Source organism: Babylonia areolata, chromosome 1, assembly GCF_041734735.1.
Source record: "Babylonia areolata isolate BAREFJ2019XMU chromosome 1, ASM4173473v1, whole genome shotgun sequence".
NCBI classification, from domain to species: Eukaryota; Metazoa; Mollusca; class Gastropoda; order Neogastropoda; family Buccinidae; genus Babylonia; species Babylonia areolata.
The window spans coordinates 83,303,704-83,330,689 of NC_134876.1; the positions used below are offsets into that span (position 1 = coordinate 83,303,704).

At 40.4% G+C, this 26,986-nt stretch overlaps 1 protein-coding gene across 1 annotated transcript; it reads right to left on the reverse strand.

Moving 5' to 3' along the window:
- Positions 1 to 286: 286 nt before the first annotated feature.
- Positions 287 to 26,915, reverse strand: LOC143293874 (uncharacterized). Its single transcript, XM_076605202.1, has 11 exons — positions 26,884 to 26,915; positions 15,537 to 15,739; positions 13,496 to 14,951; positions 11,247 to 11,446; positions 10,318 to 10,515; positions 8,982 to 9,130; positions 7,471 to 7,605; positions 5,907 to 6,093; positions 4,714 to 4,811; positions 1,657 to 1,885; positions 287 to 1,095 (listed from the first exon to the last, which is right to left on the reverse strand). Exons 2-11 carry the CDS (start codon positions 15,729 to 15,731, stop codon positions 919 to 921), a joined length of 3,024 nt encoding a protein of 1,007 aa, XP_076461317.1. The 5' UTR covers positions 15,732 to 15,739; positions 26,884 to 26,915; the 3' UTR covers positions 287 to 918.
- Positions 26,916 to 26,986: the final 71 nt, after the last annotated feature.

Sequence of the window (26,986 nt, forward strand, 5' to 3'; positions counted from 1 at the left end):
AATTTCAACTTAAACCGGAAAGAATGGAAACAGTCAACAACATTTAGTACGTTTTGAGCTTATGTTCAATGTACACTAGCCTTCGAGAGACAAATGATTTGACACAGTCCAGCCGCAGCTGGAGGGCAGATGAGGCAAGTTTCGTTACAATCAACATGTCAGGAAGACAGAGGAACAGGAGCAACATCTGGGAACCCTCCCCCCCAACCCCCCTCCTCCAAACCATTTACACAGAACCCACACTGCCCCAAAGCAAGCAGGTTTCCTCACAACAATGTTCCCCCCGATCAGCATCCACCTCCCGTGATGACGTCACGCCCATCTCTCACTCTCTCACACAAACATGGTTAAGGAGAACATCAACTGAACTTTCCGTTAAAAACCTGGATTTCTTGACATGTTTTAAGAACAACATTCTCTTCACTTCCAGTTCTGTTTAAACGCTTCTCTTGCATTACTTCAAACATGCCTCGTATCATCAAGAAGTCAGCATTTATATAGAATGGCATAAATCTTTTTGCCAACAGTGTACCTTTTGTCAAGTACTTCCAAATCTGTGCTATGTTTGTTGCATCCAGCTCATCTTCTCTTCTTCATTTTGTTCTATTGCATGACAGATACTTTGTCAGATTCACAAAGCATTTGAAAACATCAAGGATCCATTCCCCATCCTTTCCAAACACACGCACACAGACACAACAACTCTGCCTACCATAGTGGCACCTGATGTGTGTACACATTTCGTCATTTATCATCGTCGTTTGTTCCTCACTGTGAGCTGAGTGTCGGGATTTGGCAAGTCGTAATGCTGAATGACTGACGCTGGATAACAGATGGGAGCTTGGCACAACGTACACAAACACCCCTGTAAACACGCACCTGCTGCAGTATACACCTCTGAAAACAAGCACCTGTCTTTCAGTTCCTCTCCCCCATGCGGGTGGCCGGGCAGATTTTGTTGTGCAGATGGGTGATGCACTCCACAGTGGGCACATGACCGCTGTCCCACATGCCTGGGTCACACTGCGCGCACAGGCCCATCAGGGTGCACGGGATCACGGCCTTGCTGCGGAACTGGTGCAGCAAGCCTCGCGCCTGAGAGTGGTAAGAAACAAACCAACTACCTGTATCTCACCATACCAAGGAATGGTGCACACAAATCACATAACGAACAAAACAGACAAAGTGATATGTTAATAAATGCAATGAAAGCAACAAATTTCATTCAGCTTGACAAACCTCCACTAAAACTGGGATATAACAGTTGGTGCCTTACAGCTTACCTTTTAACTAAAACACAACAACACAGCACAATAAAGTATAAGATAATGCAGGACAGTGTAGTGCAATATAAAATAGGGCGACAGACTATGAGCAAAAGAACTGAAAGAGAACGGCTATACCTGGGGGAAGCCAGCCAAGACAGCACAAGACAGGCAGCAATGGAGATCTCTGGTGGCGGCTTTGTGTGGCACAGGGCACGATGAGGATTAAGTAAGTACAACACAAACAAAACTACACACAACCTAATATTACAAGTGGAAAGATATTAAACTGAAGACGAACTACTGCACAACTGCACACTACCTGATATCACTATAAGTGGAAAGATGTAAAACAGAAAACTACTAACTGCACACCACAGCGCTCCCCCACCTTCCTCAGCACGATGTCGACGTTCATGTGCATGGCCAGCGAGGAGAAATGGAGGAGAATGTCATCAGCCGGCAGTCTCTGGTCCACCACATCATCCCCGTAGATGGCCACGATGGCCACACAGAGGAACAGGTGGAAGTAGTCGGTCTGGTAGTGTGCCCAACACGTCTCCCAGATCCGCAGGGCATCCTGCTCGTTGAACTCACGCTTAAAGCACAGCAGGATCCACCTAAAGCAGGAAAAAACAAAACAAAAAAACAACAACAAATGATAAGAATCTGACAAAATTGACAGCTCAGGACACAGAAGGACCTAAAGCTCTATCAGTGACACTAAGTTCATGTAGTGTTTCTTGCTGCATTTATTTCAAGGTTTCACATTTTTGGGGTGACAAAGGCAATAGCTTAAGACAAGGCGAAATCTGAGGACACAGAAAGACCTCAAGCTCTACTGGTGATGTTGTATTCATGTACTGCTACTTGCTGTGTTTTCAAGGTTGTTTTTTGGGGGTTGGGGGTGGGTTAAACACAAAAGTTTCACTCTGTGAGGGGCTGATAAAGTGATATTATATTACACTGTATTGCACTGTATCATATTGTATTGCATTGCATTGCTCTACTGTAGGTATTTAACTAGCTTTACAACCCTTTGAAAGTTATGGTAAGTGACTGACCTAAGAACAATATAAACTAAATAATCAAAACAAAACAAAAAAAGCAAAAAAACAAAATAAAACAAAACAACAACAACAACAACAAAAAAGAGGCCAATACCTGAAGTTTTTTTAACTAGAAAATTTATACAAAGACAAGATACTGACTGCAGCATGACTCAGACCTGATGCAAACAATACCATCAATGAAAAAAAAACAAACAAAAAACCCAAACAGCCCCAAAACTCAGGGATGAACCCACAGCTGGACAGGTGAAAGGACATAAAAACTATGAAGCCAGTTCCCTCAACCCAGGACTGTAACATCACAGTGACTTTATTACTACACACCATGTATGCACACTGTATTCATGCTTACAGATTAGAAAAAAAAAGAAAAAAAAGAAAGAAAAAGGGTGGGTACCTCACTGGCTCCATTATTTACCATGCTCATAGTCCATATGCCTTGAGTTTGAACCAGACACCAGCCACTAAAAACTGGCATTTTCACTGCCTGTCTTAACCTGTTGTTGTTTGGTGGTGTCAGTGTGGTTTTAGATATGTCCCCTCTTCCCAGTTTTCTAAGATGGCTGTCCCCACTGGACCTATCACCCGAGATGGGTGTTAATGTTAAATCTGAGTACAACTGAATTGCTGGATTTTGGCAATGTGCTCTTCCTGAGCACAGCAGCCATGACTTAACAAATCTATATGACTGAAGGGCAATATAACACAATACAATATGATGCAACACAATACAATGCAAAATACAATATAATGCTGTATGATATTGTACAATATGATTCAGTAGAGTACAATCCAATACAGTAAAGTACAATACAACACACTGAAGTCCAATACAACAAAGTCCAATATGATACAGTAAAAGGTAATGTGGTACAGTACAATACTGTAAAATACAATATAGTACAATATAATGTACAGTGCAACACTGCACAATACAATACAATATAGTGCAGTATAGTACAATACTATGCAACACATTACAGTGCAATACTAAACAAAAAGCCCAATACTCTACAGTACAACACAACACAGTCCAATACACTACAGAGTACAACACAACACAGACCAGTACACTACAGTACAACACAACACAGACTAATACACTACAGAGTACAACACAACACAGTCCAATGCACTACAGTCCAACACAATGCAGTCCAGTACACTACAGTACAACACAACACAGTCCAATACACTACAGAGTACAACACAACGCAGTCCAGTACACTACAGTACAACACAACACAGTCCAATACACTACAGAGTACAACACAACACAGACTAATACACTACAGAGTACAACACAACACAGTCCATTACACTACAGAGTACAACACAACACAGTCCATTACACTACGGAGTACAACACAACACAGTCCAGTACACTATAGTCCAACACAACACAGTCCAGTACACTACAGTCCAACACAACACAGTCCAATACACTACAGTCCAATACACTACAGTCCAACACAACACAGTCCAATACACTACAGTCCAACACAACACAGTCCAATACACTACAGTCCAACACAACGCAGTCCAATACACTACAGTACAACACAACACAGTCCAATACACTACAGTACAACACAACAAGTCCAATACACCACAGTACAACACAACACAATCCAATACCCTACAGTCCAATACACCATAGTACAACACAAAAAGTGCAATACACTACAGTCCAACACAATGCATCCAATACACTACAGTACAACACAACTCAGTCCAATACACTACAGTACAACACAACATAGTCCAACACACTACAGTACAGCACAACTACATTACAACACAACACAGTCCAATACACTACAGAATGCAACACAAAAAGTCCAATACACTACAGTACAACACAAAAAGTCCAATACACTACAGAACAAGACAACACAGTCCAATACACTACAGAACAAGACAACACAGTCCAATACACTACAGTGCAACACAACACAGCCCAATACACTACAGTCCAATACACTACAGTCCAACACAACACAGTCCAACACAACACAGTCCAATACACTACAGAACAACACAACACAGTCCAATACACTACAGAAAACCACAACACAGTCCAATACACTATAGAGCAACACAACACAGTCCAATACACTACAGAGCAACACAACACAGTCCAATACACTACAGAAAACCACAACACAGTCCAATACACTATAGAGCAACACAACACAGTCCAATACACTAGAACAACACAACACAGTCCAATACACTATAGAGCAACACAACACAGTCCAATACACTAGAACAACACAACACAGTCCAATACACTAGAACAACACAACACAGTCCAATACACTACAGTACAGCCAGCCAACCCACAGAACAGCCACGCTGTCCCTGCGCCCCCTGACCTGTGAGCAAACAGCATCTCCAGGGCGTCCTGTCCCAGCAGCTTCAGGTGATAGAAGAACCGGGGAAGCATCACGCGTAGCAGCTCCCGCAGGTAGTCCTGCACACAGCCACACACCACACTCAACTACACACTGTGTACACAACATACTGTACTATGCACTGTGTACACAGCACACTGAGCTATGCACTGTGTACACAGCACACTGAACAACATGTTGCGTACACAGCACAATGAACTACAAAATGCATACACAGCAAACTGGACAACACACAAACTAAACCACAAGCCGCATACAGAGCACACTGAACTACGCACTGTGTACGCAGCACACTGAACTACACATTGTGTACACAGCACACTGAATTACGCATTGCATACACAGCACACTGAATTACACATTGTGTACACAGCACACTGAACTACACATTGTGTACACAGCACACTGAACTACACACTGCATACACACTACACTGCCCACACTGAACTACACACTACATACACAGCATACTATACTCTGTGAACACAGCACACTGAACTACACATATGCACACAGTGACACAGCAAATAGAACTATACACTGTGCACACAGTGACAACCACTGAACTGCACACTGTGCACACAGCAACATCACTGAACTACACACTGTGCACAATAGTGACATAGCACACTGACCTACACACTGTGCACAGAGTGACAAAGCCTACTGAACTATACACTGTGCACACAGCTAAACACCACACTGAACTACACACTGTGCACACAGCTAAACACCACACTGAACTACACACTGTGCACACAGCACACTGAACTACACACTGTGCTCACAGTGACAGCACAAAGAACTACACACTGCACACAGACAGCACAATGAACTACACAGTGACTACACAGTGACACAGCACACTATACTACACACCAAGCACTGTGGATGATGAAAAATAGCCAGAAAATGAGGTCATCACTATATGCCATGGTTCAATAAACGTTCGCATCCAGTCACATATTCACACAGACACATTCACACACACAAAAAGATAATGCAAGACAACAAGAATCTAAAGTCGTCACCATCTCTCTCTCACACACACAAACACCCATGCTTACACATGCACACACACACACACACATTCAAACACACAAAAACACATACACACGCACACATTCAAAACGAACAAGTAACCTTTTCCCTACCAACTGCTTGTCCATGTCAGAGTCAGTGGGCGATGACACAAAGATGGTTCTGTTCATGAGGCCAGAAAAACACCAGTAGGCATCCGCCTCTTGCTGCGTCTCGGCAAGGATGGGGGCCAGCAGGTCCGACATGCCCTGAGAGTAACCACTGTGGGGGTGGCTGGCAGCAAAGTTCAGCAGGATGTTTCTGAAGACAGGCAAGACAGTCAACACTGACACACCCACCTGAAGTGATAAGACTGTGAAAGGTTAAACTTAAAGGTCCAAAAGCCTTTTACAGCCACTGGGGGCAGTGAATTCATATCCACTGCATCTAGGGCTCTGCCCAGGGAAGTGGAGCCCAATCCTCTTCCAGTGTTGTTTTCAACTTCCCCAGCTGAATTAGGTATCCATTCATGTCCGGGTGGAGTGAGGAAAATTGGAGTGTCTTTCCGAAGGACACAATGCTCCAACATGACCTCAAACCCTGACCACAAAAGTTCTGCCTTTGTTATATTGCATTGTATTGTACTGCACTGTATTGTAGTAACTTTGTGTATTGTATTGTATTGTATGATATTTTTCACAACAGATTTTTCTATGTGAAATTCAGCTGCTACCCTCAGGGAGAGTGTGTCACCACAGTGCAGCACCACCAAACCACCAATATATATATATATATTTTTCCCCCCCCCCTTTTTTTTCAGTCTGCAAGTGTATTTGTTTACAAGCTTTTCTACAGAATTTCACCAAGGACAACCATGACAATGATAGGGTTAACCTTTCCAGCAAAGCTGGGGAAGAGGATCTGTCAAATGTAACACTGATGCCACCAACGACAACACAATTAGGTAGGCAGAACAGAATGCTAATTTTTTTATGTTGAATGTCTGTGATTCAAACATGAAATTCTCAGTACAAGCTCCTGTGCTCTACAAACTGAGATAACCAAGAGTCCAGATATAATATGCATGGAAATATTTTCATATACACATCTACCATAGAACATACTTTAAAATATATATCAACTTTCACAAATGTAAAAACCATGAAAACAATTTCTATCACATGTAGTGTGTAATTAAAAACAACAACTGATTATCAAATGACATGAAAATGTAAGGGCTTCACAAGGACTGATTAAAAAAGCAACAAAAAACACATAAAACAATGACAACTGCTGTTCAGTATGGATTAAAATACGATACTGTTGCAAGCAATTAAAATTTTTTCACTGAGTGATTACTTTGTTTTCTAAACGAAAATTCTGTATTAAATTTTTGACACTGCCCTCAAGTACATAACAATTTGAAGCTTGTTTTACAAAACAAATACAACCTCTACTAAATCAATCCTTTTCCTAACTCAACTAAACACTGGCTAGTTTTCTGTGAGGAACTCCTGTCTGCAAATCATTCACAGAAACATTCAACAGAGCCGATGACTTTTGATGTTGCAGAAAAGAGGTTTACAAAGAATTCATCAAATCTGCAGTAAGCATCAAGATTCAATATGTAAAAAACACTGATGCTGACCATCAATGAATGTACAGCCGCCAAACCATTGTCAGTTCAACACGACTCACTTGAGAACCTGTATGTTGGGGTTATGCTGACCACGAAAGTAGGGGTGGCTGCGGTCTGTCCTCACCACATCTTTCTCCACAATGCACTGGATGTTGCGCCAAAAGTGCTGCTTCTCCTCTCCCCTAAGAGACTCCCTGTCAGGCAAACCCAGTCTTTTCATAGCCCCCCGACGTCTTCATTGTCATGGCATGGGATATTCACTCCTCTTACTTTACACAACAGAACTCTATAATTATAATTCTATTGCATTCTATCCACATGACATCGCTGTTACATATACATACCAAAATGTATCTAGCAGACTATAAACACATAAAAGACAATGCATACATACATATATATAAACATACACACCCAACTCACCTCCCTACACAAGTACACACATACACATTCACACATACATGCACATGTGTACATGTACATGTGCATATGCACACTGTCTAGTATACATGTATAGAAATATAGGCTGTTTGGAAGGAGAAATATTGCATGTTACGTGTCAAATGGCTGGTATGATCAACAAGTGACAAGTGTTGGCCTTCAGTCCAAGGGTCCATGAAGGTCTTGGTTTGAATCTTTGTAGTGCCTGGTGGATTGGTTGGCTTGCAGACTTTCTTAAATGCATAAGGTAAACAAATGTGCTGAACTGCTAGTACCAGAAGGTTTTCCCCTGTGCACAAGGTAAATGTATGTGCCAAAATGTATGGCCAGAGCAGTTTTTCATTCCAAGCCCACTTTCTTTGGAATCAACTTCCTCAGGCTCTCTGTCACTCATCTTCGCTGCAATCTTTCAAATCCAGTCTGAAGACCCACCTTTTCCCCTCCTGATTAATTCTTAACAGCTCATCCCTTTCCAGTATGAACTAAAATGACCATTAGTGACTGAGTGAGTTCTGATAGTACTTTTGATTGTATACTATTTACGATTGTGTGCTATGACTTGTGTGTGTGTGCATGCATGTGTGTATGTGTGTGTGTGTGTGGGAGGGGGGGGGGGCGGGGAATGAATTTTTTATGATGTTTGGCATCTTGTGTTTAATTTTTCCTTTTTGATATTTACATATGTGTTCCATTTGTAAACACCAAGGGCTTATTTTCAAGATTTCAAGATTAGGCGTAAATGCTCATAATAGTAATAATAATAACAAGTATATGTGATCCACAAACATGTATACTGTGCAAAAATTGCTTGTGATAGGAAATTATCCCGTTTATGAGATCAATATATGTACAGTAGAACTGCTAGTTCCTCATTGCCAGTGTCTTGATCCCCATTTTGCCTCTATGTATGCAAAATATCACAAACATAATAACTATCCTGTAAATGGTCTCAGCATTCAGTTGATTATGAAAACAAACTATCTGCAATATAATGTTCAAAAAAATAATAATATAGAAACTAAAAAACATAGTAAAGATGGTCTTATACAAAACACTTAAGACCCACCAGCAAAAATGAGTGATTATGTGAAATGCAGTCTATCAATGCACAGCAAGAACAACAACTCACCTCATCTTGCGGATCTGATGATACTCAATATACTTGTCATTGCGGATTTGCTCTCGTTCTTCAAATGTAGAATCAAAAGGGAAGTAGTGCAGGAGGAAAGGCCACACTTCTGGTCGAATCATAGGATCCAGTCCGCCGAAAAAGATGGCCTGAAACATCATATCAGTAATGTTTGTTTAATGAGTGATTCATCTGTAAAACACACACATTTGCAGATACAGCAGCAAGACTACCTCTTTTTTTTCTCTTTGTTTTAAGAGTAGTTTAATCATTGCACAGCTCTTTCCAATATTTCTCCATTTTGTGTTGTTCAGGGTGACCACTATTCTGTCCAGAAGTCTCAAGTACAAATAAGCTTGAAACTCTAACAAGTCCTATAGAACAAGCTCTTTCTACAGGCGCTCTTGTAAAACAGGTGCTCCAATGAAATGCTGCTACACATGATATGGGACAAATCACCGCCGCACTCTACATTTCTGCCTCCTATCATCTATATAACTTTATATCAGCCAACAAAATCACTGTCTAACTTTATGATTAGCCTTCACCACAGCCACTTTTCATGACTGGCCTAAAACATGACAGTCCCTCTTCATGGTTAGCCTACATTACAGCCCACTTTATGATCAATCAACAATATGACAGTCCCACTTTATGGTTACATGACAGACCCACTTTATGGTCAGCCTATAATGTAACAGTCCCACTTTATGGTCAGCCTACAACATGACAATATCTATGGTCAGTCTACAATGTGACAGTCCCACTTTATGGTCAGCCTACAATGTGACAGTCCCACTTTATGGTCAGCCTACAATGTGACAGTCCCACTTTATGGTCAGCCTACAATGTGACAGTCCCACTTTATGGTCAGCCTACAACATGACAGTCTATATGGTCAGCCTACAATGTGACAGCCCCACTTTATGGTCAGCCTACAATGTGACAGTCCCACTTTATGGTCAGCCTACAGTGTGACAGTTTCTTTTAATGGTCATTCTACAACATGACAGCCTGTTTTTATGGTCAGTCTACAAAATGACAGCCTCATTTTATGGTCAGCCTACAGCATGTCAGACCCATTCTGTGGTCAGCCTACATGACAATCCCACTTTATGGTCACCCTACAACATGACAGTCCCACTTTATGGTCACCCTACAACATGACAGTCCCACTTTATGGTCACCATACAACATGAGATTCCCATATTATGGTCAGCCTACATGACAGTCCCACTTTATAGTCAGCCTTCAACATGACTGTCTCACTTTATGGTCAGCCTTCAACATGACTGTCTCACTTTATGGTCAGCCTACAACAAAACCCCATCCCCACCTTCCTCAGCTGCAGTTCATCCTCCACAGTGCCGTCGCTGTTCATGTGCTCCTTCCAGATGTCCTCGGTGACCGTTAGGAACTGGCCCTCCTCGGGGTGGCAGTCGTCGTTGGTCAGCTGGGGCTTCACCACCAGGAACTGCTGGTATGGCTTGCAGCCCCCATCCTCTCCCCCACCTCCCCCACCACTGAGGGCATCCTGCACAGGGAGTCAGGGGTAAATATGTGTGGAGGGAGGGAAGCGCCTTATTGTTCAGATGCTTGCATGTACATGCACAGAGAGATGCCATTTTAAATAGGGTAAATATGTGTGAAGGAAGGATGTGCCTTACCTTCTGGATGCATTCATGTGGCAGGATCATATGCGTTATTTCATGTTGTAGTTTCACGTTTAATAGCCTATAGTCGTATGCATCTTTTGTCACATTTATGTCTTGGCCTATTTGATTTTTTTTTCAACCTTTTCTCATTTTTTATATTCTTTCTTATTTCAAAGGTCAGCTATTCACCCTCTCTCTCTCTCTCTCTCTCTATATATATATATAATGCACAGTCATATTCATTAATAATTTGAACTTATTTAATACACACACGCACACATATTCATTCATTTGTGGTGTGTGTGTGTGTGTGTGTGTGTGTGTGTGTGTGTGTGTGTGTGTGTGTTCATGTGTGCATGTGTGTGTGCGTGCATGCGTCACCTTCCTGCATGTGTGCAAGTGTGTGTGTTGTGTGCTCATGCACTGACTTTTAGTTTCCATCTTGAATATCTTTGATCATAAATCATTTAAATCATCCTTTTTTTTTTTTTTTTTTGCATATGAAATTTTGGAATTACAAACTTCAACATCATTATAACTTAAAAAACAAAAACAAAACATAACGAAAGAAAACAAACACCCCTATCCCCCTCACTAACGAACTGTGTACCTTGCTCTTGAACACTTTCATGGTGCTTTTGTCGGTCTCCTGAGCAAAGAGGCTCCACTCCTGGAAGATTTCTGCCAGCCTGTCCAGCCCGCCATTGTGGAAGTGGAGAATTTTGTACTGACTCTCACGACTGGCAATCACCACCTGGCCCGTGGAGCAAGCTGAGTCACTGTAGAACAGGCGTAGGGAGCGCATTTGACCTGTGTCAACAAAAAAACACCACCACCACCACCACCACCACCACCAAACATGTTAATGTTGTATTGTGTTGCATTGTGGTTGTAATATATTGTACCACTTTTTTTTCTTTTTGTTGTTGTTGTTGTTGTTGTTGTCACAGATTTCTCTTTATGAAATTTGGGCTGCTCTCCCTGGGAAGAGTGTGTTGCCACTTTGCAGAACAAACCATACACAAACTTTTCTTTCTTGTTTTTTCTGTCTGCAAGTGTTTTTATTTCACTATCAAAGTTGATTGTTCTAAAGAAATTTGCCTGAGACAATCATTTTGTTGCTGTAAGTTCTTTTACATGAATCAAGTGCATGGTGCACATATGACCTCCATCACATCTGAATGACTAGTATCCAGACCACCACTAAAAGTTTAGTGGAGGGGAAGAAAATTCTGGCATGTGTGGGATTTGATCCTGTGCCCTCAGGTTCTCTTGCTCCCTAAGCAGATGTGTCACCACTAGGCTATCACTCTAAATATGGTCCTTTTCTAACACATACATACATACACACATGCACCTAACATGCATAGATTAATAATCATGAAATAGGTGCTGCCTGCTTGTAAACTATTATGTAAGTGTCTATGTTGCCTATGTACACAACAGTCTTGTACAATACAAACAAGTTCATCTCAGGGGCTAATCTGTGACTCTAAAGAGTGAAGAAGAAGATGATGAAGCAGCAGCAGAAGAAAAATTTGTATGTCTTCATTCTTTTTAATAATAATGATAATAATTTGCATGTGTCTTAATATTATTCTTTTTGATCACATATATACATTTCAGAGACTTAGAGTCACCATGTACACTAAAATGCATAAATTGTCAACTCTTTCATTGTACAGAAGATGCTTTAATGCCTTTGGCATAAACAAAATAATACAAACGAGCTAACTTCCAATCCAGTTGACATGATACTGTTATTAAAAAAAACCATAATATGCAAAAGAAAAACACAAAAATTATTTGCAATATGTGCTTGTAAACACATGATACAAAGGACAAAAACCAAGAGAGAGACAGAGAGATGAGATAGAGAGACCATACAAACATACACTCACAACCACAGACAATCCACCTTTTAAATTCTTGAGAACTCTGTGTGTGTGTGTGTGTGTGTGTGTGTGCGCGCGCGCGCGTGCGCGTGCACGCACTCTCATGTGAGACGTGTGAAAGTCCGTGCATGATAGGTTGTACCTTGTTCTAGCTGTGTGTGTGTGTGTGTGTGTGTGTGTGTGTTTACTGAGCTTAAAAACGTGACAATTGGTTATTATGAATGTGCAATATGTAGGATGAATGTGCAATATGCAGAATGAATGTACAATGGAATATATCTAACGCTAACGTCCATATTCTAAATATATTTCTGTTGATAATTACTATGTAATAATTAATTGCAATGTTTTAAAAGCAAATATGTTAAATGCTTTTATTTGAGAACATATGTGTATTACTCTTGTTTAATCAAGTAAACCGCGTGTATGGGGTGGGTGGGAGATGGGTGGGTGCGGGTGTGTGCTGATTATCTGGTTGTGGTTTTCCGCAATTTATCTTTATTCTTATCTTATCTGTCTATCATAATCAATGTGCAATATAGTAGGCTATGCTTATAATTGTATTCAAAATAATGTTTCTTAATTCTTTCTGTTTTTACATTAAGAATACCAGTTATTACCTGCAGTGTGTGGATGTATGTATGAAACGGTGTATGTGATATTTTTTACATTTGTGTCTTCGTAATATTCGTAAAAGCTGTTGTTGACTTTTACAGTTATGGTCCCCATGTTGTTTACTTGTCTATGTTGTGATAATGCACCTGACCAAATTTCTCCAGTTGGAGATAATAAAGTTATTCTCATTCTTACACATCAAGCATTGAAAGACCCTATCAGAAGCAAATGCAAAGACTCCCCCTTTAAACGATAACACTGAAATGTGAAAATCAATGCTTTAACAAAATATCTCCAATTACCAGCATGTGTGATGGGACATTAAACAAAATTCCTCCCCCACACTCACCCAGATCCACGGAGAATACCCCGCACACCTGATCGCGGGCACTGCGCCTTTCCCGCTTGCCCTGGTTGAAGGACATGGAATTCTCGGGGAAGGTCATGTTGTGGGTCACGCTGGCCGAGCTGGTGGTGCTGTCTGGTGACTCCAGGGCGCTGCTGTGCTGGGAATCTTGCCGTGCCTCGTCCCCGTCCTGCTGCTGCAAGCTGTAGTGGCCTGACCACTCCCCTACACCCTGGCATGCTGCCTCCCACTCTTCGGCATCGGAGGTGACAGGAGTGAGGGGAGGGGAGTCGGGACCTGAGGTGGTGGTGGTGGAGGAGGAGGCGCTACGTGGCCGAGTGACAGCGATGTCTGGTGTGTCAACAGGGGTGTTTGGTGGGGGAGGGGTGGTGCCTGGGAGTTCTAACAAGCAGGGGGGCTTACTCAGTACCCCGACGGCTCGCTTGGCTGGGCTGAAGTGAGGGGAGGAGTGTTGCTGGGGGGTGAGGTTGTTGACAGGCGTGCTGAAGGAGCTGCTCTCAGGGCTTGCCTGCTGGGTGCTGGGACTGGAAAGGGCGTACTGGGAGCTTGTCCCCACGCCTGGGGAGTCATTGTCTGTGGACTGGGAACTGGAAGCTGTGCTTGTGTCAAATTTACTGTCATTGGTGTTGATGTTTTTGTCTGTAATGCTGCTGGGGCCCTCAGGGGCTGTTTGGCCCTCAGACATCACCACCAAACTGTCCCCCGCCATGTGAATACTGAATGCACCGTCCTCCCCCTCCCCAACAGACTCCCCACTGCGACGTTTGGCCTGCAGTTTGGGCCTGTTGAGCATGGCCGCCAGCTGCTCCTCTGCTGTCAACACGTCACAGTTGTCCGCATGGGAGGCGTCAGCTCCTGCATTCAGGTCGTTAACGTTGATGCCCACACGCACCTGTTTCTGTGTGGCTGTCACATGTTTAGTGTTGTTCTGCTGACCCTCCCCATTGCTAGACTCTCCCCCGCTGTTGCTGTTCTCTGGGAGAGCTGGCATGACAGTGTCACTCAACTTTCGCATCTGAGAATTCAAGGTCATGCCTGTCAGCACCACAGGCTCCTCTGTGCCAATCCCTGAATCTGTCTGGGACTTTGCACTGGAGCTCAGTTTGCGCTCAGCTCGCCAGGAGTCATCGCCAGGAGTGGAACTCGTGGGACTGGCTGCCTCTTCACGGGACTCGCAGGACATGTCTGAACTGAGGCTCCACGCATCCTGACTTTGCTTTTTTTGTTCCGTTGTTGCACCTTGTTGTTTGGGCCATGAGGATTTCTGGTTTGGACTAGGGGATAGTTCTGCTTTGGCAAACTCCTGTCGAGGTGTGCGTCGAGGACTAGCTTTGGGTGTGGTGCCGTGCGACTTGTTGGGACTATTCTCAATGCTCTGAGGATTCTTCTGCAGTGTGAGATTAGGGATCCAGGTTAGGATCAAAGTTGGCCGTGTACCCTGAAAAATAAAGAATAAAAAAAATAAAAAAATAAAATAAAAACATAGATATAATCATTTTCAATACAGATTTGCATGCATATCATAACTTTAGGTAGTGATAACATTTAACATCTGTCGTCTAAAGCTATAATTAAAAATCTACCATATATATCATTTTAATAATAAAAAACATCAAACTTTCAGAACCAAGACAATTTCTTTTTTTTATTTTCAGGACATATGACCGTAAAACAGACCAGTCTACAATACTAACAAGCACACAGACAGACACACACACACACATGCCCACACACAGAGAGATTTATATAGCTTTTTCTTTGGGGGGGTCGGGGGGGGGGGGGAGAGAAACAGAACAGGAAACAAAACCAGCTCACACATATACACATATGCTTTGCAAAATGTGTAGAATACATGGTACATGAGTTCAGAATCTGAGACTAACGTTTGAGCGCTGATTAAGATTAGTGATGGAAATGTGTGGAAAACATTGGAAAAAAACAAACAAACAAAAACAAAAACAACAACAACAACAAAAAAACACAAACATATCCAACTGACAAACATACACCTCAGCTCTCTAACCTCACTCTGATGGGCTCGCAGGGTGAGATAACCTGGGTGATGCTCTGAATCCACAAGCAGTGATGCCGGAGGGTGCACACACACATTGTTCTTACAGTAGATGATCTCCCCATCCAGTGGTGGCGGCTTCGGAGAATCAGACCCACTCAAGCGAAGCAGGTTACTGGCTTTCTTGACAATGTTGCTCAGTGCCATTGTCCACTCTGAAAATAATTCCCTACAAATGATGGACGTGTTTGGGCTTAGGCTAAAAGTAAAACAACATTCCTCTATTCTTCCATGTAACGACTGAAACCATGGTAACCGTAATCAGGGATTGAGCACTGTTAACAGTTCATGGCTTTGTGTCAACACCTAACTTGAATGATTTGATCACTGTTAACTGATATTAACAATTATATCAATAATGACACTGATTTGTCATGAGATAATAACAATATTAATATTTGCATAGAATATACACTGCACACAGATTTCAAAACCTTTTTACAGTGTGTACTACAAAAAAATATCAAAGCAGCATGATTGTCTGCATGTTGTAAAAAAAAAAGAAAAAAGCCAAAAAGAAAAAAAAAGTAAGTATGTCTGTCTGCAGCAAACTATGACAGAAGACATAAAAATCTGCAGAAAGAAACACACATGCACACAACTATGTAATTATGCATATGTGCTTGCACACAGATCTGACCCTTCCATATGCATCACCTCCAGCAAGATAAGGGCAAGAACAGCAGCCAGGATGTAATGATAACATAAAGCATACTTACTTCTAAACATACTATTTGTTAAGTCATTACAGACAATTAGAGGAAGAAACACATCTCATAACCCTGGTGACACAAAATGACAACACCCACAGATAACTGGCGAGAAGCTCAGTTTGATTTATCATTTAGCAAACCTGTGACTCAAGCTCACCACAGTCAGTTATAAAGTATGACTGATGTTCATTTTAATGAACTAATATAACAACAACAACAATATTAATAGTGAAACGTTTATATCGCAGTTTATTGTACTGTACATCATAAAATTCTTTCTATAACCAGGCAAACAATTAAGACAAAATGACAACACACACAAGCACCAATATACCACACAACACACGCAACTTCAATTCACAGCATACTGACTGACAAAAAGCAGGGTTTTTCTTTTTGACGCCTGAACCACATACCATTTGACAACCCACTGACAGCACAGCATCCGCAAAAGACCCATGATTTTTCAGATCCACGAACACTAACAGCCATTTTGAAACAGTTTCTCCAAGATTTACAATCACGGATTATACACAACACCATGTCAACAATTGTGCAAAATGACTGAGCAGTAAACACCACAGTTTCTGTCACAGTGCTAAGAACAGAATTATGCTGTGTTTCACAAATCAGCACAGGTACAACACATGGTAAGCCCAGGCTTGGGAAATAGCTTTAAAGGTGTGTGGGAGGATTTGTAGGATAAGGCAACATGAGGGGAGATGGATGTATGATGGGGTAATGTGCGATCAACATTGTGTCTTTCTCTGCCTCTCTTTCCCTTATCATGTGTGTTGTATTAGTGAGTTATTCTGTGTGTGCATATGTGTGTGTGTGTGTGTGTGTGTGTGTGTGTGTGTGTGTGTGTGTGTGTGTGTGTGTGTGTGCACAAAGACAGAGAAGGAAAGAGAGAATGTGAGAGACAGGGAGTAAGGGAGAGGGATAAAGAGAAGGAAAGAGAGAATGTGAGAGACAGGGGGTAAGGGAGAGGGATAAAGAGAAGGAAAGAGAGAATGTGAGAGACAGGGGGTAAGGGAGAGGGATAAAGAGAAGGAAAGAGAGAATGTGAGAGACAGGGGGTAAGGGAGAGGGATAAAGAGAAGGAAAGAGAGAATGTGAGAGACAGGGGGTAAGGGAGAGGGATAAAGAGAAGGAAAGAGAGAATGTGAGAGACAGGGGGTAAGGGAGAGGGATAAAGAGAAGGAAAGAGAGAATGTGAGAGACAGGGGGGAAGGGAGAGGGATAAAGAGAAGGAAAGAGAGAATGTGAGAGACAGGGGGGAAGGGAGAGGGATAAAGAGAAGGAAAGAGAGAATGTGAGAGACAGGGGGTAAGGGAGAGGGATAAAGAGAAGGAAAGAGAGAATGTGAGAGACAGGGGGGAAGGGAGAGGGATAAAGAGAAGGAAAGAGAGAATGTGAGAGACAGGGGGGAAGGGAGAGGGATAAACACACACACACACACACACACATGCTTGCATCAGCATTTTGTACAGTGCATCCTCAGAATGACAGTACACATATGTAAATGTTTTATATATCCATCTATGGCTGCCGTCAATTGCCAGGCGAGCTGCATGGAACATCTGTTACCCTTCTCTCTCACTCTCTTCCTCCCTGCCTCCCACCCTTCCCTCTTTCATTTTTTTCTTTCCAGCAAAAGCAATAGCTAAAACAAAAGTACTGAACTATCTTCTAAAAATGAACACATCTGTAATTCAAAATAACAAACTAGCTGCACTTCTGAAATCAGGAAATGTGTGGAGGGGAGGATTCTGAGGGTGGGGGTGGGGAATGAGAGGTGGGTGGAAATGGTGGTGGAAAGGTTGGTGGGATGTAATAATAACCCTCCCATGTACACACTCGACTGAACTAGGTGAAGTGCTGGTGATAGTGTGGCCAGTGTTACAGTTCTCTTATAGCTTTGTTGGTTCACTGGGACATACCAATGCCTCATGTCACTGTCATCTTCAGCCAGTATCTGTGGGTGTTTTACATTTACACATCTTAACTTGCTTTCTGCATTTCAGTTGGATGGGAGAAGAGGAAAGGGGTAGTGGCTGGCTGAATTCCAAGAACTACCATCACATGTTACATAGACAGTGTAACATGGTGTTTGAAGATTATTTCTGAATGAAGTGAAAGAGAGAAGAGTGGAGAGAGACTCAGAGAGAGAGACAGAGAGAGACAGACAGACAGAAAGAGAGAGAGGAAGAAACAAAGGTCAGACCTCTAACAAACCAACAGATGTGAATTAAAGAAGGGAATCAAACATGCCCCAACTGGGTTAAAGTGATTATGTACTCTCGATTCTTGTGTGTGGGTGTGTGTGTGTGCGCGCACATACATGCGTGTGTGTCCGTGTGTGTGTGTGTGTGTGTGTGTGTGTGTGTTTGTGTGCACACATGCATGTCTGTGTTTGCCTGCATATTTAAGTGGGAGTGATACACAGCATTTTCATAAAATAACAAACTGAACAGAATAAGAAAATAACAGTAAAAAGTTTCACTTCACAATTCACGGCAAACCCATTCTTGCTCTTATTCATTCATTAAAAACAACAACAACAACAAAACAAACACAAAGAAAAATAAATAAAAGAACTCCAAACTGAGCAACATCAAGCAATGTTTTGAAAAATAAACAATCAAATAAAACATCATTCCAGCTCACAAACAGACTGACCTGAGAAACTCCTCACAACGGATAAAAATTGCATCATGATGATAGCTTGACACACTGGACCACACAAAATAAACTAAACATACAGTCAGTACAACCGCTCAAATACAGGGAACAACAAAGAACTGGTTAATATGTAAGGCGTTTTCATCAAGAAAAGAAACCAAGAAAAGGAGGAAGGAAGACGGAAGGAAGGAAACAAACCATGATGAGGAAGCTCCCTAAAGGCTAATTTCTACTTTTTCCAAAACATGTATGTTGTCATACTTGATACTTTAAAGTGATAAATGTTTATCATCCACTTTAAGCTTTCTCAGTACTCTACAAAGCTGCACAAAGTTTTTCCCTTGATAAATAATGTCCCGATTTGATGAACCTTGACCGAAGACATTTAAGTGTTAAAAGGAAGTCAACACACACACACACACATATAAACACACTAAGACGCAGACAGACAGACATACACTCGAAGAGGCACTAACCCATTTGCATTGCCGAGGCCTGCTGTACTGAACAGTGCCCTTGTCATATTGTTAGCGACACAAAACACTCATATATATATGTAGACCATACATGTTGACAAGTGTTCAAAATTATATCACTTGGAATGTCTGTACATGTACACACACTTTCAGTCCTGAGCAATTATTTCAAGGATGCCATGCTTAGTACAAGTGGTTGTGTCACATGGGGAAGAAGTCAATTGTTCCCTAACTTGGCTTGACCTGGCCATAACAGTTGAGTAATAAACATCCATGTGTGTGACAGCTGTACTATGCATATGGATGCAGCAAAACCAAATTGAGTATCCTTGATTATATCATGTATTGATAAAGGACAGCTTTGAAAAGAACACAATTATGTTTTCAACTACTGAGCAATATTCACCGTCCTGAAAAAAAACACCAGCCATTTCCAAAACTGATTTTCAGTGTTGAAATCAGCATCCACACACATCTCAAAACTTTTTTTTTTTCAACCACTTATATATATATATATATATATATAATTCTAGTGCTGAAAACAACTCCAATGATTTCTACAGTGTTGAAAACAGCACATGTCCAGCAACTGATTTTCACAGTAATGTAAACACCACCAATACATTTCCAACTACTGATAATTACAAAGTTGAAAACAGCACCAATAAAGCTCAAGCTGAAAACAGCACCGGTATGTTTTCAACTGTTTAACTGCTAGAAATAAGCACCAGTCATTTTCCATGCCACTCAATAAGCACCAATGTATTACCAACTGTTGACATTAATACCTGAATGAAACACAGTTAAGACAGAATAATACTTTTTCAACCCCACAACAAAAACCACTGTTGTTCTCCATCAGTGTTCAAAAGCTAACATACCATGACTTTTAAAATGGGGTGCAATATAATGGGTATTGCAATGAAACCTGAGAAGAAGCCTGACTGCTAACTGCAGCTCAGTGCCAATGAATAGTGGTTATTGAACAAATTATTTAAAGCCATTTAAATTCAAGTTTTTTTTTCCACTTGCAGAGGTGAAGATATTTATGTGAACATGTTACTGATACAGCCGCAAGAGTTTCTAAACTTCTGCAACAAACTTTCAGGTCACACTGCATTTTGGGGTTGTGAACCTCTCATTCTTTCTCCTCTAACACTGTGTACATGCATTCTGCAACACTCCCATATCCTCCACACACAGACACAAACACACACACACACACAACCTAACAACAAGCACAACTTATCAGCCTACACACACACACACACAACCTAACAACAAACACAACTCATCAACCTATGAATCTTAGTATAACAAAAAAGGCTTCTCAGAGCAAGTCAAGCCAACCTAAGTTAAAAAAAACAACAACAACAACAACAAAAAACACAAACCTTTGTGTATGCCAGTATGTGCATGTGTGAGAATGAAGGGTGTGTGTGTGTGTGTGTGTGTGTGTGTGTGTGTGTGTGTGTGTGTGTAAGCATGCACACAATTATGTGTACATGTGTGTGCATGAGAGTTTTATTTGTACCTGTTCATGTTGTGCATACACATGAGAGACAGGGAGGAAGGGTAGAGAAGCACAGACTAAGAGACAGAAACCAAGAGAGAGAGAGAGGGAGGAACTAATCGCTTGCAGAGATGTTACACTTCTAGTCAATAGCCATTACCTCATTTCATATATTACATAGAAGCCTGTCCTCAAGGGCTAGAAACAAAACTTAATAAGGTGATAATTTATGTCTTGTTTCTATATCTTCCTGACAGAAGTACAGTCACAAAGGGCAAACCGATAAATTGAGATAAATCATCAAAGATGCTGAATCCTCTTTGGAGATATATATCAAAATGTCTTTCTTAACCAGGTAACTTAACATGTGAAGAACTTTTCAAACCAAAACTTGAAATCAACTGCAGCATTAAATATTGATTGCACACTGTTAGGTATTCCTCATGTTTTAAATAGAGATATTGTACAAGTGCGTGCGTGCGTGTGTGTGTGTGTGTGTGTGTGTGTGTGTGTGTGTGTGTGTGTGTGTGATGATACATAACATTTTATGATCTACAGTATAATGAATTGTAGTGTCTTTTTCTGGATATATCATGAACAACAGTGGCTGCATGAAAGTAATTATTATGAAACACATACCTTTAATGTCTCATCTAATGTATGGCACACATACAAATTTAATAAGACAACAGAAAAGGACATGAAACAAAACTATATTGCTCGGCCAATCTTCATTTCGTTCAACCGTTATCAGAAGGGCTGGATCTCTGAACAAATGCATTTATCAAGGGACATAAATCATTATGATTATACTTTCACTTTCTATGTATGGATATCACATCTCTCCCCACCTTTAGATACATTGTTATCAGAATATATTAATTTCGAAAAATTAAAAAGTCTATAATGTATCATGTCATCATCAAAAAAGAAAGTCTATCAAAGTATCATGTCATCATCAAACTGTATCTTAACCACACAGTGATACCATATACTTTTACTGTGTTATAGTTATGATTTTGTTTTGTTTGTTGTTATTGTTGGTTGTTTTGTTGTTGTTGTTTTTTGGGGGTTTTTTTCAACAATTTCACTCAACGACACAATGCTTAAATTACTGATAATATTAAACTTTTGTTGTTGTTTTTCTTGTTGTTGGTGTTGTTGTTGCAAATAATGTCCTTGAAGATCAGTCTATACAGTCTGAAAATATCAAACTCATCCATGGCTGTCATGTTCATCACTAATATTGTCTTTTCCTCTTCTGGATGAACTCTTTGTTTTTCCTGGATAATAAAATAAGATGAAAACAAAACATAAAATTATTTGTTCTTCCTAACATTTGGAAAACTTGAAACTAACAAACTTAACACTGTTGTTTTGAATTATGGTCTAATTATTGTATTCAGTACATAGTCTTTCAGGTAAGTTGGTGGCTTCCTGGCACGGGCTTCACTGGGAGATGCTGGCATGAGACTCATGATTGGTCTTTCTGAAGGAGTATGTTTGTCTGGAGCAGCTAATCCAACAGGCGATGATTTCTGGACTACTGGTTGCAGTTTCTGGTGTTGATTTTCTTCTTCATCAGACTCTTCTTCCTCAGCAATGGGTTGGGAACCACCTCCGATACGTTTGAAGTGTGAAGAGATACAGGTTATTTGGGTCATGTCAGGTTTGGCAGTTACCATACTACCATGCTTCTTAGTGACAGTAAATGGTTTGGATTCAAAATTCAGGATTTTTAATTATGTGACTATTACAATTATATTACATATCACGACATATTGATTGTTGTAATGTACAGAAATGATACAAGAACTCGTTGAAAGTTGGTTCATTTAGTGACTCTTTTTGTTTATAGTTTTTAACTAAATTATTTTTGTAGAAAATGGTTAACTTAAGAAAATGCTCATCTCTTGCAGTTTTGTGTGATATGTAATATGTCTATGTTAGTTTTGAAATGACCAGCAACATCCAGTGGTGTCTTGAATCCATAACAATAGATCTTTGGTGACTGTCTATAATATTGACTGACGCACCTGTATCAATAATGAACGGCACAGACGTATCACTGATGCATATGCTGACCTTGGGAGTCTTTGAAGAAATGTTTGTTTACCGTAAAGACACATTCATTTCCACTTGATGATGCAGGTAAGTCATGACTTTCAATTGATACATAGTGGACAGTTGAGCTGCACACCTTTGCAAAATGATTTAATCTTACACATGCTCTGCATTGCTTTCCTTTCATTGGATGCTCATGCTGGTGTGGTAGATTACCTCCACAATAGTGACAATTTCTGTTGCAACCACCACAGAAATTATTCTGACCATGTCTGCTGGAGATGCCTCTTGAAGTGTGTGTGCTGTAGTGATTTCTGGTCAGAGAATTCTGAGAGTGTGCTGAACCAAACTGCTGTGGATTGTGATATGTACCACATGATGATGGACTTCTGAAATGTGAAGAACCATGATGACTTGATCTACCATGAGACACTGAGTAGCTGAGAGTGAGATACTGAGAGCTTTCACTGATTTTTCCATTTCTGACGCTCTCATCTCTGACAGTTCAAGACTACCAGCTTCTGCTAGTGTTTGTGTCAGTGTCAAATTATCACTGAGCATGTCTTCTGAGTCTCTGTGACTGATATCCATGAATAATCTGAGTCAGGATCTCTCTTTAAACATCATGGAATTCACATGTGCAAGCAAGGCTTCACAGACGAATGTAATACAAATCGATAGTCTCTCCTTTACTCTGATCAGCTTGGTGAAATTTATAAATTTCGTATGATGTATCCTTTTTGGGTGTGAAGTGTGTTGTGAATGAATCCTTGACAACAGTGTACACATCATGCGTATCATCTGCACTGGTACCGTTCTTCTGCTCTTCAGTAAATGTGTCATAGATGTTGTAGGCTTCTTCACCAATGTAATGTAATAACAGTGCTCTTTTCCTGGCATCTGCATTAACCCTTTCGCTGCCAGGAAAATAAAATTTAAGTGAAATCTATTTGCCAGGGTTTTTTCACAAAAAACGGGTATAAATTTTCAAAAAATTATGTGCTCTTTGTTATTGGAGAAAGACCCATAAAAGTATATATTTTCTGAAAAATAAATGAATAAAGAATACAAAACACATGCTGTTTTCCCATCTTATATATTTTTAGTGAAATGCTGTTGTTTTGAAATCAGTGTTTTGTTTTTTGTCACATTTTCAACTTGTTCATTACAAACATTAGGTAATTTGCACAAAAATATCATTTTCTGGACAAATGGATATCTGCAAACACAAAATCATACTAGAACACCCACAATATATTATATATATATGTATCTATCTCTTATATATATACATATATATACATATATATATATATATATATATATATATATATATATATATATAAGAGATAGATACACAATGCATTGTGACTTCTCCAAGTGATAATATGGACGTGAGGCCACGCCCCCTCAGTCTCCACCCCCCTCCTCTTCACCCCTCTCAGAGGGTCACTTGATCCAGTTCTCATCAGACCGCCTTGGCTAAGTGCCAAGAAAATCGCTCACACTGTGTCCTGCTAATAATTCAGTCACTTTCTGTCGTCTGCTAAGGTTTGTTCAGCTGGCATCACTCACTGACAGTGGTATCTTGGCCACTCTCTTGATTGCTCCCTTTATTTTCTATCAAATCGTCCTATAAATGTTCATCATTGTCTTCTCCTTCGAATTTACGCTTCAATTCTTTCTGAGCATCAGCTAAAGAAAGAAATCTTGGTTGATTTAGTTCGTCACGATCGCATGTCTTGAGCACGGCGTCAGTCCGACATTTTGTTGAGCGAGTGAGGAGAGAAGTCAGGCAAACACTGGGACAGTGACCCAACCAAAACGTTCAAATAAAGGACTGCTTCATGACGTAGATGGGGTTTCTAGCTATGAATAGAATCTAGAAAGATTCCCCAGGCTAAAACTACCACTATTTTTGTCAACAAAGTGAATGCAAACCAGGGAAAAGTCAGAATATTTCGATGACGAGTTATCTCGTCACTGTGGCAGCGAAGCATACATGCTTGCCATGACAAGTTATCTCGTCATATAGGCAGCACAGGGGTTAACATTCATCCCACACATGAGATTTTCGAAACGATTTATCCATTTCACCCAACGTACTCCAATCGATTGTTCGTCTAAATAAACCTCAAACGGAGGCAATGACAAGATGTTCGCAATATTTTGATCTAAAATTGCTAGTTACTTCAAATTTGACATTTGAAACATCAACTAAATTAATAAGACATACCTTGTCGCCAATTTGATGTCTTATCTTATGTATGGAACACATACAAGCTTAATACAACAACAGAAAAGGATATGAAACAAAACTATATTGCTTAGCCAATCTTCATTTCGTACAACCTTTATCAGAAGGGCTGAATCTCTCTGAGCATGCGCATATATCAAGAGGCATAAATCATTATGATTATACTTTCACTTTCTATATATGGATATCACAATACCACAGAATGAAAATATTTTGGAAACAACATTATGCATGAATACACATGAATCCCACATAACATAGACAGGCACACAATGACACATACCATAGTTTGTTAAATCACAACTTTTCCTTGCAGCAAGTTGGAGAATAGCATATGAAACATTAGTCAAAAGATACATGACAAGATGTGCTGGGATCAAATAGTAACACTCAAAATATGAATTACAATGTCGTGAAAAGCAACAGTATGTATGCATGTAAATAAGCTGATTACATTTAGACACTCACTGTGCAATACTAAAGGAAGAAAGATATATGATGGAATTAAAAAGTATAATTATTGCAAATCTTGAGAAAATATGTAAAAAAAAATTTTATTTATTCTTTCTTGATCCTGTGGTAACTCTTACACATATGGCCTCAGATTGGGATTGTCCAAAATAAGATGGTGTGTGAAAAGATCCTGAACAAACAAAAGCAACAAACCATTTTATTTATTTCCTGATGGTAATATATCTTATTCTTATTAAAGCTCATTGTCAGCCATTAGAAAGGCACATCCAATGACTGAAATGGTTACCACTTCTGCATTCTGACAACCTCACAGCTTGCTCAGTCCCACTTTTAATTCCTAAAGAAGCAAGCAAATCCTGCCTGGAAAAGGAAAGGGAATAGTGGAAAAAGAAGAATCGATGCCTGCAAGAACTTGGGATCCATGCCACTTTTCAATAACTGTTCAAAAGGTTTTAGGATGAACTGACAGAAAGGACCTTTGAAGTCTTGTTCCACACTATTTGGATCTGGATATTTAAAAAAATGTCTTCATGAGTACCACTACCAGTTAAAGTGGGGTATTTATATACATTTTAAAAAGATAAAGTTCAAATATATACTTCCTACAAATGCTTATAAACATCCAAAAATCATACTTACATTCGTTTGTTTAAAATTTGCCTTAGTTAAAGTCGCTTGCAAATGGGGCGACTATGGGGTGGGGAATAGTTCTATTGACACTGACAGATCTGTTCATTCATTCATCATGAATCTCATGCAGAATTTGGCTTGAGTTTTGCTTTTTGCATTATTTGGACGAATTGTTTCCACAACGAAGCAAATGTGTGTGACATGGCAAATGCAACGTAAGCATGGTCCTTCTGCCAACCATGCCTTCGCATCACAACATCTGGTAGAGACGCCCCCCCCCTCCGCCCCCCCACCAAGTCATCGTGATCGTGGGTTAAAAAAATCAATTCACAACTTCGTAATTTCATAATCAACTCATTCAATACGCTAACAATTTTCTTGTTACATCAGGGCATCGATGTTTTATGTCCGTGCTTTTTTCATCAACTTACATTCCCAAATCTTTTAATTTAATGAATCAGTTTTGTGATAAACAAAATTTTCTCACCAGTAGTCTGCTACCGGATGCCACCCTCGGCCATGTTCCTTATTACCACAATACAATTGTGTATGAGCCGAGTGATTTCATTGGTTTGCGATAACACGTTTTG

Bases quoted from the DNA above. Each gene is read 5' to 3' on its own strand.
- LOC143293874 (XM_076605202.1), bottom strand. From the start codon at position 15,731: ATGGCACTGAGCAACATTGTCAAGAAAGCCAGTAACCTGCTTCGCTTG. The intron at 10,516-11,246 runs GTACACAGTTCG...CTCCCTGTGCAG, and splicing joins TGAAAGTGTTCAAGAGCAAG to GATGCCCTCAGTGGTGGGGG. The intron at 1,886-4,713 runs GTCAGGGGGCGC...TTCCTGCTTTAG, and splicing joins GAGATGCTGTTTGCTCACAG to GTGGATCCTGCTGTGCTTTA.